Here is a 13291-nt window from a genome sequence, read left to right as displayed (position 1 = left end):
TATCTGTTGCAATGAAAAACATATCTATTTTTATACTGAAATCTAGATTGTGTTTCCTCTGTTTTCATATTTCTGGAATTTGATATCTTCATCACCGACAATGTCTGTTATGATATACGGTGGGTGGATAAATAGTCTGAATTATATTAGCGGACGTGTCCTTTTGATGTAAGTTAGTCTGTCTTTGCTGTTAATTATCACTGATAATGCAATGAGGTGTCAGCTGAGCCTCCGGTGATGACAGAATCTTTCTAGGGCTTTGCAGCACCAAGATTCAGGGTTGTTTTCCTTTCTGCATGGTGTTTTTTCCTTCCTCTTTGCTTATTTTCCAGGTTGCATGGTGAGATACTGAGCTTCCGAGTGCCTGAAAATCATTTCCAGGTTTTACCATATTGCAGTTAACCCTGGCCTGTGCGGTGGGCAGCAGAACCGGAGCCAGGCACCGGCCCTACAGCAAAGGCCTTTCTTTGGGAGTTTCTTTCTTTGTCATTTTGTTCTTCCTCGCCAGCATGGTGACATTGTGTCCCAGACACTCGCTGTTTTGGGGACCGGGCAGTGCGTTTTCGGCATCTCTGTCACTTGGTGTGCTTGCCAACTTGGCAGAGTGCTTTATAACTCCAGGGCTGGTTGCAGGGGTGGGAGGGCTATGCTTCGGCAGAGCTGGGGAGGACAGACCCCTTCCCACCTCCCCGCTTACGCCCCAATCCATGTCCAGCCCGGGGGCTGCCCGAAAAAAACCCTATGCAGGAGCGTGACCTGCGACTGCTTTGCCTGCCTGGGCAAGGGCGTTTTGTGAGAGCACCGAGCCCGGAGCCGCCCGTCACCGGTGGGGCGTACGTGTGTGATTTGGTCTCTGGCCGAAATGATTTGCTTGCGTAGTCACAGGCTGCTGAACGGAGCAGCTGCCATTCAGAAAAAAGGCTCAGGGCTGCCGGCGATAACGTGCGGCTGGAAAAGTTGCTTTACCCACCCTGTGCAGGGTCAAAGTGTGTTTCCGTGTGGGGATGCGGCTGCGGAGCCCTCCCCTGGGCTGGGAAATGATGTCTGCGGGCGTACCGAGGCAGACTGCTCTAGCTTCCAGGACTCTGTGTTTGCTAAATGTTGCTGTTTTCAGTGGGTAAGAGTGGGGCGAAGGAGGTGAAATTTCAAACTGAGCCTTGACAGTTCCGTTCTGATAACTGCATTGCATTTCGGTCAGGCAGGATGGCAGCTGTATCTCATGGATGCGAGCAGGCTTATCTGCGTTTTACTCAAATTGCATTTTGAAATCGGTACCGCGGGGACCGAAGCTGTGCCAGCCCTTCTGGCTGGACTGGACTGACTGGCTGTCCTGGCGGTGTCCATACGAGGGTTTTAGGGACGTGTGGTCACACATCAGTGCCGTGGCCGATGTTGTTGCAGTTGGAAACCTCCAAACTGTCCATATTTGACTTCTTGCTTCCCAGCGTTGAGCAGGATGAATCCAGTGCCACAGCGGTGTTTGCACAGTGGGGGCTTCATCCTGGTGATGCCTTGCTGGCTCATCTGCAAGTCTGACAGCAGCAGACCCGCGCTGCTCCGGCTTCTGCTGGGTGAGATGGCAGCTACCCCCACCGTGTCACTGGCTGACGGGTCTGCTCTTAATCCTGGGGTAATCCCTTCCTTTCAATAGGGATGGTATGGCAGCACCACACACTATCTATTCAGTAATAACTAAGCAGAAACTAGAGTTATTTCCAAGTCTTTCCTTATTCCAGCCATGTTGGGTCACGTCTTGAATTTGAGGCTAAGAGCATTTTAACCCAGAGTCGTGAATCTCATCACGGGAGCTTTTCAGCGGTGGTTGCTGTGTTCAAGGTTCACCTGAAACTTTTGATCTGTACTTTGAATGACAGTTTGAGGTTCAATTAGTCATATCTGCACGCAGGGAGGCGTCCCTGTGTGCCGGCGTAATGATGTGAGTCTGGCTTCTGGAAGGAATACAATAAATATTCCTTGGGTTATCCACTATAATGGAGCGAAACGCTGAAACCGTCATGCTCAGATGAAACACAGTAGTGACCCAAATCATGCTCAAATCACAAGTCAAGTCACTTGGAATTGCATCCATTTTTCAGTGACTGATAACCACTGTCTTCAAATAACTGAGTAAATGGTCTGGAAATGTGTGTAATAGTTTGAATGGGGGTAGAAAAGGGAAAACGCAGTGCCAGGTAGGCAGCTGCGCAGATGGAGCAGGTGGGCAGTCAAAGTGCAGCCTGTGTGGCTCACTCCACCTGGAGGAGGTTTCTTCTCCAGCCCTGTCCCTGTCTGCCTGGTGAGCAGGAGGAGCAGCTCCTCCTGGGGTGTGTGTGACCTGCTACTCCTGGGATGGTGGCTTACTCTGAGCCACCTGTGTAGGGACTGTTCTGACGGAGACTGGTCTGGTGGCGCATGGGTAGTGACAGCCGCTCCGGTGGGTCAGCATTCCTGGTTGCTTCTCTGGCTGCCTGATCCCCACCGCCTCCCCTGTCCCCCTTCTCGGGGCTCCCAACTTGGCCATCGGTACTCTGTGCTGTAGGTTTGGGAGAGTGGGGGGAAGGAATGCCGCCTCCGCTATCAGAGTACACTAATTTCTCATTTAATGTAATTTAGCAGCTTATTCACCCTTTAGATCACCGCTGCATGGGAGTGATGATTGAGCTGTTACGAATTGTCCACACTGATGCTTACACAGATCTCCTGAGGGCTCCTGCCTGATTCACTCTGTCGGCGGGTGAGTGGCCCCAGGGAGTGACTCTGGCCTTGTGCACGCACCCCTTCTCCCCACCCATGGTCTATGGGAGCTTCCTACAGTTCTCTGCTCCTCCATCCTCTTTACTCACCATCAGTGTATCACCACCTTGCTCTCTGTGCCCAAAACTCGGGTATCCAGAGCACTGGTGTGGCCTGCTGGAAGAGGTGGTGTGGCCTGCTGGAAGAGGTGATGTGACCAGACAGGATGCTTATGCCTCCTTTGTTCATTTGGCACTGGCAGAAGATGACCTTTTCGTCACTGGTGGCAGGGGAAGAGTTCCCGAAACTCAGCCCCCCCTGAAGTTTTGTCTGTTGGTTTTCCTAAAGACGGAGCCCGCCAAGAGCCAATGGCAGACTCTGCAGCGTGTGAGGCGCACCTCTCGAGATGTGCTCTGCCTGTTAGGATGAGATCAGCGAGGAGCTGGCACGTTGCACTGTGTCTGGAGACCTGAGGAAGTTCTGGGTTGTGTCACCGGCTGCTGTGTCGGGCTGTTGTGCCCTGGTGTCCCCAAGGATGACAGTGCCCAAGTTTGTGGTGTCTCTCACCTCCGCCTCCTTCCTCTGCAGCTGGCAAGGGACCATGGCCGCATCTGACAGGAACGGCTGCAGGCGGGCACCAGCCTCCCTGGCCCGTTGCTGCCATGTCTCTGCCCTTCCACCTACACTCAGGAAGGCCATCGGGTCTCCATCCCGTGGTCATCTGGCTGGGAAGGTAAATGAGGATGCACTATTTCCAGCTTGGACAGTTTCCTTTTAAAACCCGAAATTGTGGTAGTTAATGTTGTTTTGAATCTTCATGAGAATATCAGTCTTGAGTTGAGCCAGGGAGATTAGCCCCTGGCTTGTCCGGCAACACTGGAGAGCTGAAGCAAGACAGTCATCAGCGAAATCAGGTTGATCCTTGCTTCAGTCTGATGTACTGACAGCAGCGTGGGTCACAGCAAGCTGCAACACAAGAAAAAGAAAATATTGATCCTGGTGCGTTGTCCCAAGGCAAGGACAGTGGCAATCCATGGCTGGGGAGCTGGCCCTGTGGCACACCTGGATCTGCAGCTCTGGGTCTGAGTTACTGCTTAGGATTTTGGTTAAAGCAAAGCTGTGTGTGTTACCCAAACTGTGCTCCCCGGCACTGGGGGAGGAGCGTGGTGAGCTCCTGAATTTAAGACCGTGGAGATGTCAGTGAACGGCATGCACTGTCATCCTCACGTTGGAGAAGAGTAACTTGTCCCACAGTCTTATTTCTAATTAGTTAGAAACAAAAGTTAGAGAGCCATCACCTTGTCTTAAGGGCATGAATATGTTAGAGGCTTATTCTGTGCTCTCCCGTCTCTCCTGAATGTTAAGGATTCAGGAAATATTTCTATTAAAATTAGTGCTGGTTGACAAATGGACCTTCAGTATATAAGTTTGGGTGGGTTTTTGCATTGGCCAGACTTACTTTTAGAACATACAGCACTACCTTAGTGTTACCTCTGCTCTTCAGAGGCATGGTTTCACGTTAACATCAAGAACAGTTCTTGAATTTGAAAGTGAATATTGCAGCAATGACCCAATTATCAGGGTATCTGAGTGGGGTAGTTGGTGTGGGATCTGCTTTGATGCGGAGGAGCGTGGTGCTTCTCAGTTTGAACTGCAGCGAGTGGTGCTGGGAGAAGCAGGTGAAGCCCCTGCTGTGACACTAATGATCTTGTGGGGTGATGGTTGAGATCCTGCCCTAAAAAAAGACCTGTGAGTGAAGGTCTGTGGACGTTTTGTGTGAGTGTGCTGTGATAGCGTTATACACGGTACGCTTGAGCTTTCTGCTTGAGCTCTGTGGTCATGCAAAGAGCACTTCCCAGGAGTGGGAGGTGTTTTGGTGTTGGTGTGAGCTGGGGCAAATGTTCTATTTTTTTCCCTTTGTAATGGCTGTGACTGTACTTGTTAGCCCAGTGTGATCTGAACCTTTCTGCTCCTAGTCTGTCCTTCCCGCTGAGAGGCAGGTGGACTTGGGATGGTCCTGTTTCTGGTGGGTCCTGGGAAGCTGCAGCTGTGGTGCAGAGCTCCAAGGGGCTCAGTGAGGTCCACCCTACAGTCCTTTTCTACCCCTTATGCTGTGTCAGCAGGTTCAGGGAGTACAGAATACTTACATACCTTCACAGGCATTGTAAAGTAGAGAAACAGACCTTTCTTTTCCAGTTTTTTTTCCACGTCCACCCATTGACCCACCAGATCTCCCTCCATTACTGCCGAAGGGCCTTTTGTGTGACCACAGTGACAGAAAGGTGTTTCATCATTGCATCGAGTTGACCGCATAAGGATGTGTGAGCAGAGGCTTCTACACCCTTATTTATGCACCGTGGGATTTGGAGAAGATCATAAAACTTGTAAAAACTGCTCGTAGAAGGTGGGGAGCCAGGGCGGTCTTGTGCAAGGGCCACTCGCTCGCTTTGCGTTGACCAACTTGGCTGCTGGCTGGGGGAGCTTGCCGGCTCCTGCTGAGGAGGAGGAGGACAAGGTGCTGCCGTACATTGCCTGGATTCTCCAGAGCACCATCGACCCCCTGCCCAGCCCGGGGCTCACATTAATTGTCTGTACGCAGAATCGGAGCTTTCTGTGGGGTGGAGGTGGAAGCATGTTTGATCCGGCAGACGTTTCCTCCAAACAGTTTCAGGGAGCTGCACCCATCCGTGTGTCTCGTGCACGTGGCTTTACAGAGGCCAGGTTGTGTCCCTCGTGTGTGCCCATCTGGGAATTTCCTACTCCCCAGTGAAGATCATGCCTTATTTTACAGGTAAACCTCTGTTCTTAAGCTCCCGGACTGCCCTTAACTTCTCTTCTCTAACTATTCTTAGCAAATTTATTTTTTTGTTCTTTTTTCTTAAGTTGGGCTGAGCACTGACTTGCATCAGGAAATCCTTGCTCTGAGTCAATATGCACCTTAAGAATTTTCCTTTTTAATTGGTCTTATTGTTGCCATTTCATTCATGCTGAGTTTCGTATTGGTAGAAGTTGTCTTCTAGATGCCCAAAAATCATGCTGTGCCAGTGGAGAAGCAGCTTCTGGACTTCAGAAGTGTGATTTGTGCCCTCTCAATTTTGTCAATAGTGAGGTCCCATTTAGGAAGAGGAACGGGGGAAAAGGGTCGGGGCAGGACACCCATCTGGGGCAGGATGCTACTCCAGAAATTCCTTGGCGAGACATTGTAAGCAGAGTGTGTTTGGTAAGAGTTAATCTGAAATGGTTTTTTGCCAATATTACAAAATACAGCCTTTCTTGGGAAGGGAGAATACTGTGGATTTACTAAGCTTTGTGTTTGTTTTTTAAAATGAAACCTTATTTGATTGATTAAAAAAAAATAATAATTTTATATGTGAGTCTGAAAACTTTTGCCATATTTAATTGCATTAATTTTTGTCATTCAGCACTAATGAGATCACAAGCATGCGAGAAACATGTGAACGATTTGGTTTATTACTTTCTTGTGGTGATGCATATGTTATTAATTGGCTGCTGTGTTAATTGTAACATCTAACTAATGACTTGAGTTACAAATAAACCCTGAGACTGACCCGTGTTCATAGGGGCTGAGGGGAGCTGCGAGGCAAATGAAGACAAAACTTTTTTGAGATGTCGCTATCGTTAATGAAATCCATTGTGAAATATTGTTAAATAAATCTATTATTTGGAGGTGGAAAGTGGCTTGTGGAGCAGAGGGGCCTCGCTCCAGTGATGGAGCTGCAGGTCCCGCAGCCTTTCTGACAGCAGGACTTGGGTGAAGTTTTGCATGGCACGTTCATGTCTTTCCCGGAGTATGGAAAGCACTTGGATCCGTTAGCTCTGACTCTGCACGAGCCTCCCCAGCCCCGTCCCTGGGCTCAGCACAAGCGGCCATCGCTCTGCTCAGTCGAGGGAGTGTGCCCACGCTGCCGGTGGGACTGCAGCTGCCGGCATCACTGGCTTTAAATCCAGGGAGTATGGGCACCGTTAGCAGCAGAGACGATGTGCACCAACAGCCGGGCAGCTGAGGTCCTGGCTGGGCTTATACAGACCCGGTGAAGTCCCTGTTCGCTGCTGGCCCCGCTTGAGTAGGTGGGAGAGCAGCGTTGCTTTACAAATGCTCTCACCCTGTTGGGATACGGATGGGCAGCATCCTCAGGGAAATGCTCTCTTTGGTCTGGGCAGGGCTTTGATGGGAAAGGAGGAGGTAAGTGAGGGAAAGGAGCTAAGAAATAGCTAACGCTAGTCTGGCTGTTGGTTTTGACTTACACAGTGTTTCAGCCCTAGAATATGTTCTTAAGATTATTATTTCTTTTTTTAAAAAGCGGTTTAATAGTGCTTTGCAGACTTTAGTTCTCTCCTTCTGAAGTGTGCAGATGTTAGAGATGGGAACGGATGCCAAAGGCTGAATTTCTACTGACCAGCAGCTTTGGGTGAAGTTCTTTTGTTCCCGGGACGGAAGCACAGCGATGCGCCAAAGCCAGCAGACAACGCTGCAGGAGCAGGCAGTATGATGGAAAAAAGTGTCCTTCGTCCAGGATCGGACACATCGTGCTCATTGCAGCGAAGCGCCTACCGGGATTTCCCGGGACGCAGCAGCTGGGACAGCTATCTCTATATGCATGTGTTTGTTTTTTTAAGTGAACACTCCTGGTAATTTAAAGCCTTTTTCTGTTTATGACTCGGAGGCTTAGTCTGAACCTAATGCTGCAGCGATAAATTACCTGTCAGAGCATACCGAAGCCATTTATTTACCCAGCTCATGTCTCTGCCAGTGGAGATGAGTTGGAGGGCTCAGCTCGCCTGTGGGCGCCAGGGTGGTCACATTCACTGCCCCGTGGTGAGGAGGGGCTGATTGCCTGGGGTATTGCCCCCCAAAAAAGGGCAGAAAATATCCACAGCCCCTTCTCTTGGCTCTCCGTGGGTGCCTCCGGAGAGAAAACTGGGGTTTTATGTCACCTAGGGGATTTTCAGTTGTTTTAGCGTGTGAAAAGTAACCTTCAAATGCTTTGCCTGTGTGACTTGGGTACGTAGAGAAGAAATACAAAGCCCTCTGTCTTACTTGCTTATGAAAATGCTAGAACTCCTTTAAAATGAATCTTTAAAAGGGAACGCTACCTGAGTTGACAGTTTTTTCAGACTACTCAGCAGGTTTATAGTAATTTGCATAATTTTGTGTTTTGCTGTGGTAATGCAAATTATTTTGGTCTACCCTTTTGTACCGCTACAGAGAAAAATCCTGAGCTGGGTATTTATTCATAGTCGGGAAAACTGCACATCCTGGAGGCTTTTACCTGCATTTTGATTTTTCCAGTTGCTTGACTGTAGAGCAGAGGCTCTCCGGTGCCAGGACAGCTGGGATGTGAAGGGCTTGCCAGGAGCTGATCTGCATGATGGTTGTTTTACACTCCTTTTCAGTAAAGTCTGGTGTTAGTTTTCTTTCTGCTGCACTAATTGGGTAGCTCGCTGCAATCTCAGGGTGGTTTGATGCAGGGAAAAGGTCTTTTCTTTCTGTTAAAGGACTGCTCGCTCCTCCGTAGGCATGGAAAGGAGTCGCTGTGGCAGAAAATCGGTGCCGGAGCATATTGCAAGTGAAATGTGGTGGAACTTCCAAATAGGCTGATGAGGTGATTCACTCGTTTTGAGTCTGCTGCTAATTCTTAGGGGATGGTCTCTGGAGATGGTTTTGCAAGGAACAAAGCTGTGCTCCTTTCTTTATTATGCATCTCTGCTTCATAATTTGTAAAACAGGCCCTGAAGAGGTTTTGCGGTTTAAAAAAAAAATAATCAGGAAATTCTTTTTCCATGTGAAGTCCCAGTTTTTCTTCCCTGGAGAATTTATGCGACTGCTGACGAGGAGGAGAGCAGCCCTGAGAAACTGGTGGTGTGATCTTCTGCTGCGGCTCTGCCGGTAATTGCCCCAGACTGGCAAATCTGGCTTACAAGACTCCTCGCCTCCGCCTCTGCTGCCTGTCCTTTCCTTGTGGCGGGCGTCTGTCTGTGGCCACACTGAAACCTGCTCGAGAGATGGTGTTTTTAAAATCAGTTAGGGCAGCGCACTTGGTGGGTTCATCCGTGACAGAGAATGGGCAGGGAGCTGGAGGGAAGGATGTCAGGAGCCTCCTAAATTGTCTTTGCCGTCAGAGAAGCTGTAACGTGGAGCCTTGCTGTATCCTGTATCTGACTGCTTAAACATCAAGGTGTTTTGGTTACTGTTAATGTGTGCTTTTACTCTGATTATGCTTTGGAAAGGGAGCAGGGAGCTCTCCCACAGAAGGCGTTCCCCAGACACCCATGTGCAGCCCACACCACCAAATGTGATGATGTTGCAGCAGAGATGGTGAAATAGTTGATTTTCGAGGCCAGTTTACCTGCTACCGCTCTACAGACTGATGCTATAGAAAAATAAAAATGAAATTATTTGTGAGGTTGTCTGGTGAAAGCCTGGCTGGCTTGTCTCTGCTCCGAGGCTCTCGTCGCGTCCTGTTCAAGGCACCTGAGAGGCTGGTTCCTGCAAATCGTGAAGCTTGTGCTCTGCTCCTCCTGAAACATCTCCCTGGGCTTTTGTCTGCCAGTTCCTGCCCCCGGCTGCCTCCTTGGTCGTGCTTCTGCTGGCACGGGTGTTTCTGAGTTTGTCCTGCTTTGCCATCCGTGCTCCTGTCCCAGCAGTGGAGCTGCGAGAGGATGTCCGGAAGCATCTCCAGAAGTTACCTGAGAAACATCCCAATCTCGTGATTTGGAAAGTCACCAGTGCAAGCTGAGCCTAAGATGGAATATGTTATCATTAAAATAACGAAAATCTAAACGCTGGATTTGAATAAAAGGGTCTGCATGCCTGGAGCTGAACTTTGCCGCAGGAAGACAGCGTGATGGTTTTACCTTATGAATTAGCAGTAAACCTGCCCGCTTCCGGTAACTAGGTACATTATTTATCAATTTATCAAATTGGCTGGAGACAACGCTGTGATGGTGCAAGTCTGATATCTTCAGTTTATAATCTTGCTTCCTTATTTCCTCTGTAAGCGCGTTCTCTGTTTTAACCTTAGCCAACACATGTTGAAGCCGTGTGTGAACACTCGTAGAATGGGTTTTCCACCACGATTTAACCGCTTGGACAAGTGTAAGACCCCTTAACCCTGGGAATCCGTGCCCTGTTCCGGGCGGGTGGTACCCGCAGCTCTGATTCACAGCTCGTGGCGTTTCACGCACCTATAGATCTTACCTGCACTGCAGCTGCCCACAGCCGCCAGAAACTAAACTGGCCAATATAAACCAGGGTGGATAAAAAGGGAAACGATTGTTTTTTAAACTCGCTGAGCAGGAAGCCATCTATTTGAATGGTGAATCTTGCTTTTCCTCTAGGATTCTTGTTTTCTTGCAGTTTTGCTGTCTTTTTTTTTTTTTTTTAATACCAAGCGGGACACGTTGATTTTACATCTGCAAGTATTTTGCAGAATATTGTTGCTAGTCCTTCTGACAACTGAAAGGATCCAATATTTTGGCTGATATTTGTTTGAGTCTGTAAGCATAAGTTTCTAGATTTGAAGTCTTGTTTTTGTCTATTTGCTAGAAAGCGGTGATTGATTTTGTGTTTTGTTTTTTTTTTTTTTTTTTTATTAAAAGATTATTCTGTGCTTTTGATTTCTGCCAATTGTTTTTGGATGAAAAGTGGAATTCAGCTTTGTGGGGAAAACTGGCATCACAGTTCTTAGTCACAAAACCTCCTGAGCATGATGGGTATATTCTGCATTCAAACCCAGTACATCAGTATGCAAAGGAAGGCAATAATTTGTTGCTTTGTCTGCTAACCGTGGTGATTTGGGTTTCTGCGTCTGCCAGCCAGAAGCTTTCAGAATACGCTGGGTTCTTCGTCCAGGCTGAGGTCTACCTGCTGCTGCAGAAAACCCCGCTTAGCGCCTGGCTGCTGCTGAAACTTGTCTTCGCATCCATCAGCTTGAGAGTGCCCTTTCTCGGCTGTTTTCTGTGTCGTGGTTTGGGGGAGTGAAAGCAGCCTTCTGTTCTCATCTGAATAAAGAGTATATTCTTTCACTTAAGCCAGCCCCAGCAGCAATCAAAACAAAATATTTTCTACACAATAAACAGAACTACTGACAAATGGGGTGATGTAAATGCCAAGCGTGCTTCATTTTAGAGACCGCTGTAAGGACAACGCCGCAGTGTCAGGCTGAACGATGGAGCTTCAGCCGAGCAAGACAGTCAAACATCCCCCTCCCATCTTCATCATATTTAAAAGTGGTCGCCTTCTGAAGGTGCCAAAATTTGCGGAGGCACTATTAGTATAGCATTACTTTTTAAACAATTAAAAATATGGAATTAATTTAGCTTTATGGCAAAATAGTATAAATTTCATCTATTTCACTCAGGCCTCTTTCAGAGGAGGAGGTGTTGGGGTTGGGGGGAAAGATCCCAATGCCTTCCTTGTCTGGCTTCCCATTACAAACTCTGTTACAGTTAAACTAAGACTGAGGGTCTCAAGTGCCTTTAGTGTGGAGTTCCTCACACCTATTGCCTTACGGATGGTCTAAAAGAGTTGATTGATGTGTTAATTTTACCTAAACAGAGGGGTGTGCATCAGGGATGGCAAGCTTGAAATCTGATGATGCGCCCTGAAATTTAAATGCGGATTAATGTTCATGGTGATAATGATTTGAAAGCCTAGTGCATTTACCACCAATATTTTCTGCTCATCCAGTATCCTGATAGGAAGTGCTGTTAGAATGGGTACCCTGGAGTCCTGGTGCAGAGGGGGGTCCCATGAATCCAGTGGGAGACTGGTGTGGGTGGTCGGTCTAACTCTGCAGCCAGTGGAGGGCCACCAGGTCCTCTTAACCCCTGACAATAAGGAGGGGTAGGAAAGTAAACTAGCTCAGAAATGGGGTTTCTGTTCCTCAGCGTGTAACGCAAGAGGCTGGAAAGCTGTAGGCAGTTTCTGATATAATGAAAGAAGGACAGAGGAAGTGTCGATTAAGGCAAATATGACTGTGCTAACATCTGCCTCTTCACAGCTGTGGGTTTTTTTTTCCCAAAGCTTATAAAAAAACTTATAAATTTGGTTTATGGGCCCGGTGTGTCTATTAAACACTGAAGGGTAGTAGTTAATGGTGATTTTGCCATTGTTTGTGATGCCTGTTTGGCAGCTATAGTGGAAGGAATTACCTTTTGTTGGCTCCCAAAAAGAAAGGGTGGTGGAGGTGAGCGGGGACCAACCCCTCGGGCTGTGGGTGGCCCCGTGCAGTGTCAGGGATGAAGGGTGCTGGAGGGGAATGAGACACCGATGTCCGAACTGTGGCTCCATCTAGTTGCACCAGCTGTGTTTAACTTGCTGTGCTTCTCCTCTCTGTTGTCAGGCATCCAGCACCGGCACCAGGATGAGCGTGGAAGCGGGCAGCAAGCCCCTCAAGGTGGGCTCCAGAGTTGAAGTCATCGGGAAAGGGCACCGCGGTACCGTGGCTTATGTCGGTGCCACCCTCTTCGCCACGGGAAAGTGGGTCGGTGTCATCCTGGATGAAGCAAAGGGCAAGAACGACGGGACCGTGCAGGGCAGGAAATACTTCACCTGTGAAGAAAACCATGGCATTTTTGTGCGGCAGTCACAGGTATGGTTTTCTCTGCTTGCTGGGCTTGTCTGGGGTGCGTGTGGCTCACGGGTTGCTTGGTTAAATAGAGGAAAATGGCCCTTTGCACCCAGGTGGGGAGAGATAAAGTAAGTTTCCTTCTCTCACAAAGAGAGAGAGTGATGTTTCTGGGTCTTTCCATGTTCCATTGTAAGAGGGAACAGAAACAGCTCCGAGCGCAGACAGAAGCCTCGCCTGGAGGCTGGGCTCCTACCAGAGCTGGGGTTTGTTCCAATCTGACACGCAGCTTCTCTGCGCCTTTCATGGAGTGCCTTGATTAGCCCGGTTTATGGGATCATCATGAAATATGTTCAGATGAACTGGGTGAAAAAAAGCGTGGTGAATTCCAGAGAGCATGGAATGGTTTGATTTTGCCTCCAAGATGAAAAGTAAAGTCTGCCGGTTCTCTGCTGCCTCAGAGTTACCGGCTGCATCATCTGTAGCCGATGAAGTTTGGGACACATATCTGTGTGTTTACCTGGAAGTAAAGTCAGAGAATTTTAATTGAAGAATGTTTACCTTGAAGTGTATAAAAAGCGTGACTTGGGTTTAGTTGTTGAGATTTTGCTCTTGATGGGTTGTAGGTAGGAACTAGGAGCTTGGCTACGTACAAACAAGTCTCTTGCATTTTAATTTCTCCTGTGTAATCTTCATCAGCGCAAGCGTAGCAAAGTGACGCTTCTCTTGAGTCCCACAGGTCGATGTGCTCCAAGCAGGATATCATGGTGAGAGACACTCAGTTGCTTTTCTCCTTCCTTGGCACAAAATGACTGGTTTAAGTTCCACCCTGCAGCATCTCGGCAGCAGAGTGTGTAGAGCGCTCTGTTCCACTCCCGCACACCCTCCTGCTGCCCCACCGGCCGTGGTGACTGGCTTCCCAGGCATTGGCAGTGGGTGACTGAGGAAGGATGGGGGAAGCTGAACAT

The 13291-nt window shown here is 48.6% G+C and overlaps 1 protein-coding gene across 15 annotated transcripts in view; it reads left to right on the top strand.

Annotated features, from left to right (window-relative positions):
* The window catches only part of DCTN1 (dynactin subunit 1), an 86518-nt gene that overhangs the window by 14530 nt on the left and 58697 nt on the right, over nucleotides 1-13291 (top strand). For 14 of the 15 annotated variants that reach the window (XM_054201783.1, XM_054201785.1, XM_054201784.1 and 11 more), the window contains one exon: nucleotides 12099-12347. In XM_054201783.1, the coding sequence (XP_054057758.1) occupies nucleotides 12120-12347 (228 nt within the window). In that variant the 5' untranslated portion in view covers nucleotides 12099-12119. Of the gene's footprint in view, nucleotides 1-9142; nucleotides 9651-12098; nucleotides 12348-13291 lie in introns of those variants that run through there. The other variant, XM_054201787.1, reaches the window with a different exon arrangement.

This window comes from Rissa tridactyla, chromosome 5 (genome assembly GCF_028500815.1).
Source record: "Rissa tridactyla isolate bRisTri1 chromosome 5, bRisTri1.patW.cur.20221130, whole genome shotgun sequence".
NCBI lineage: Eukaryota > Metazoa > Chordata > Aves > Charadriiformes > Laridae > Rissa > Rissa tridactyla.
Note: the sequence above shows the minus strand (reverse complement) of the source record. Positions and strands in the feature narration are given on the sequence as shown.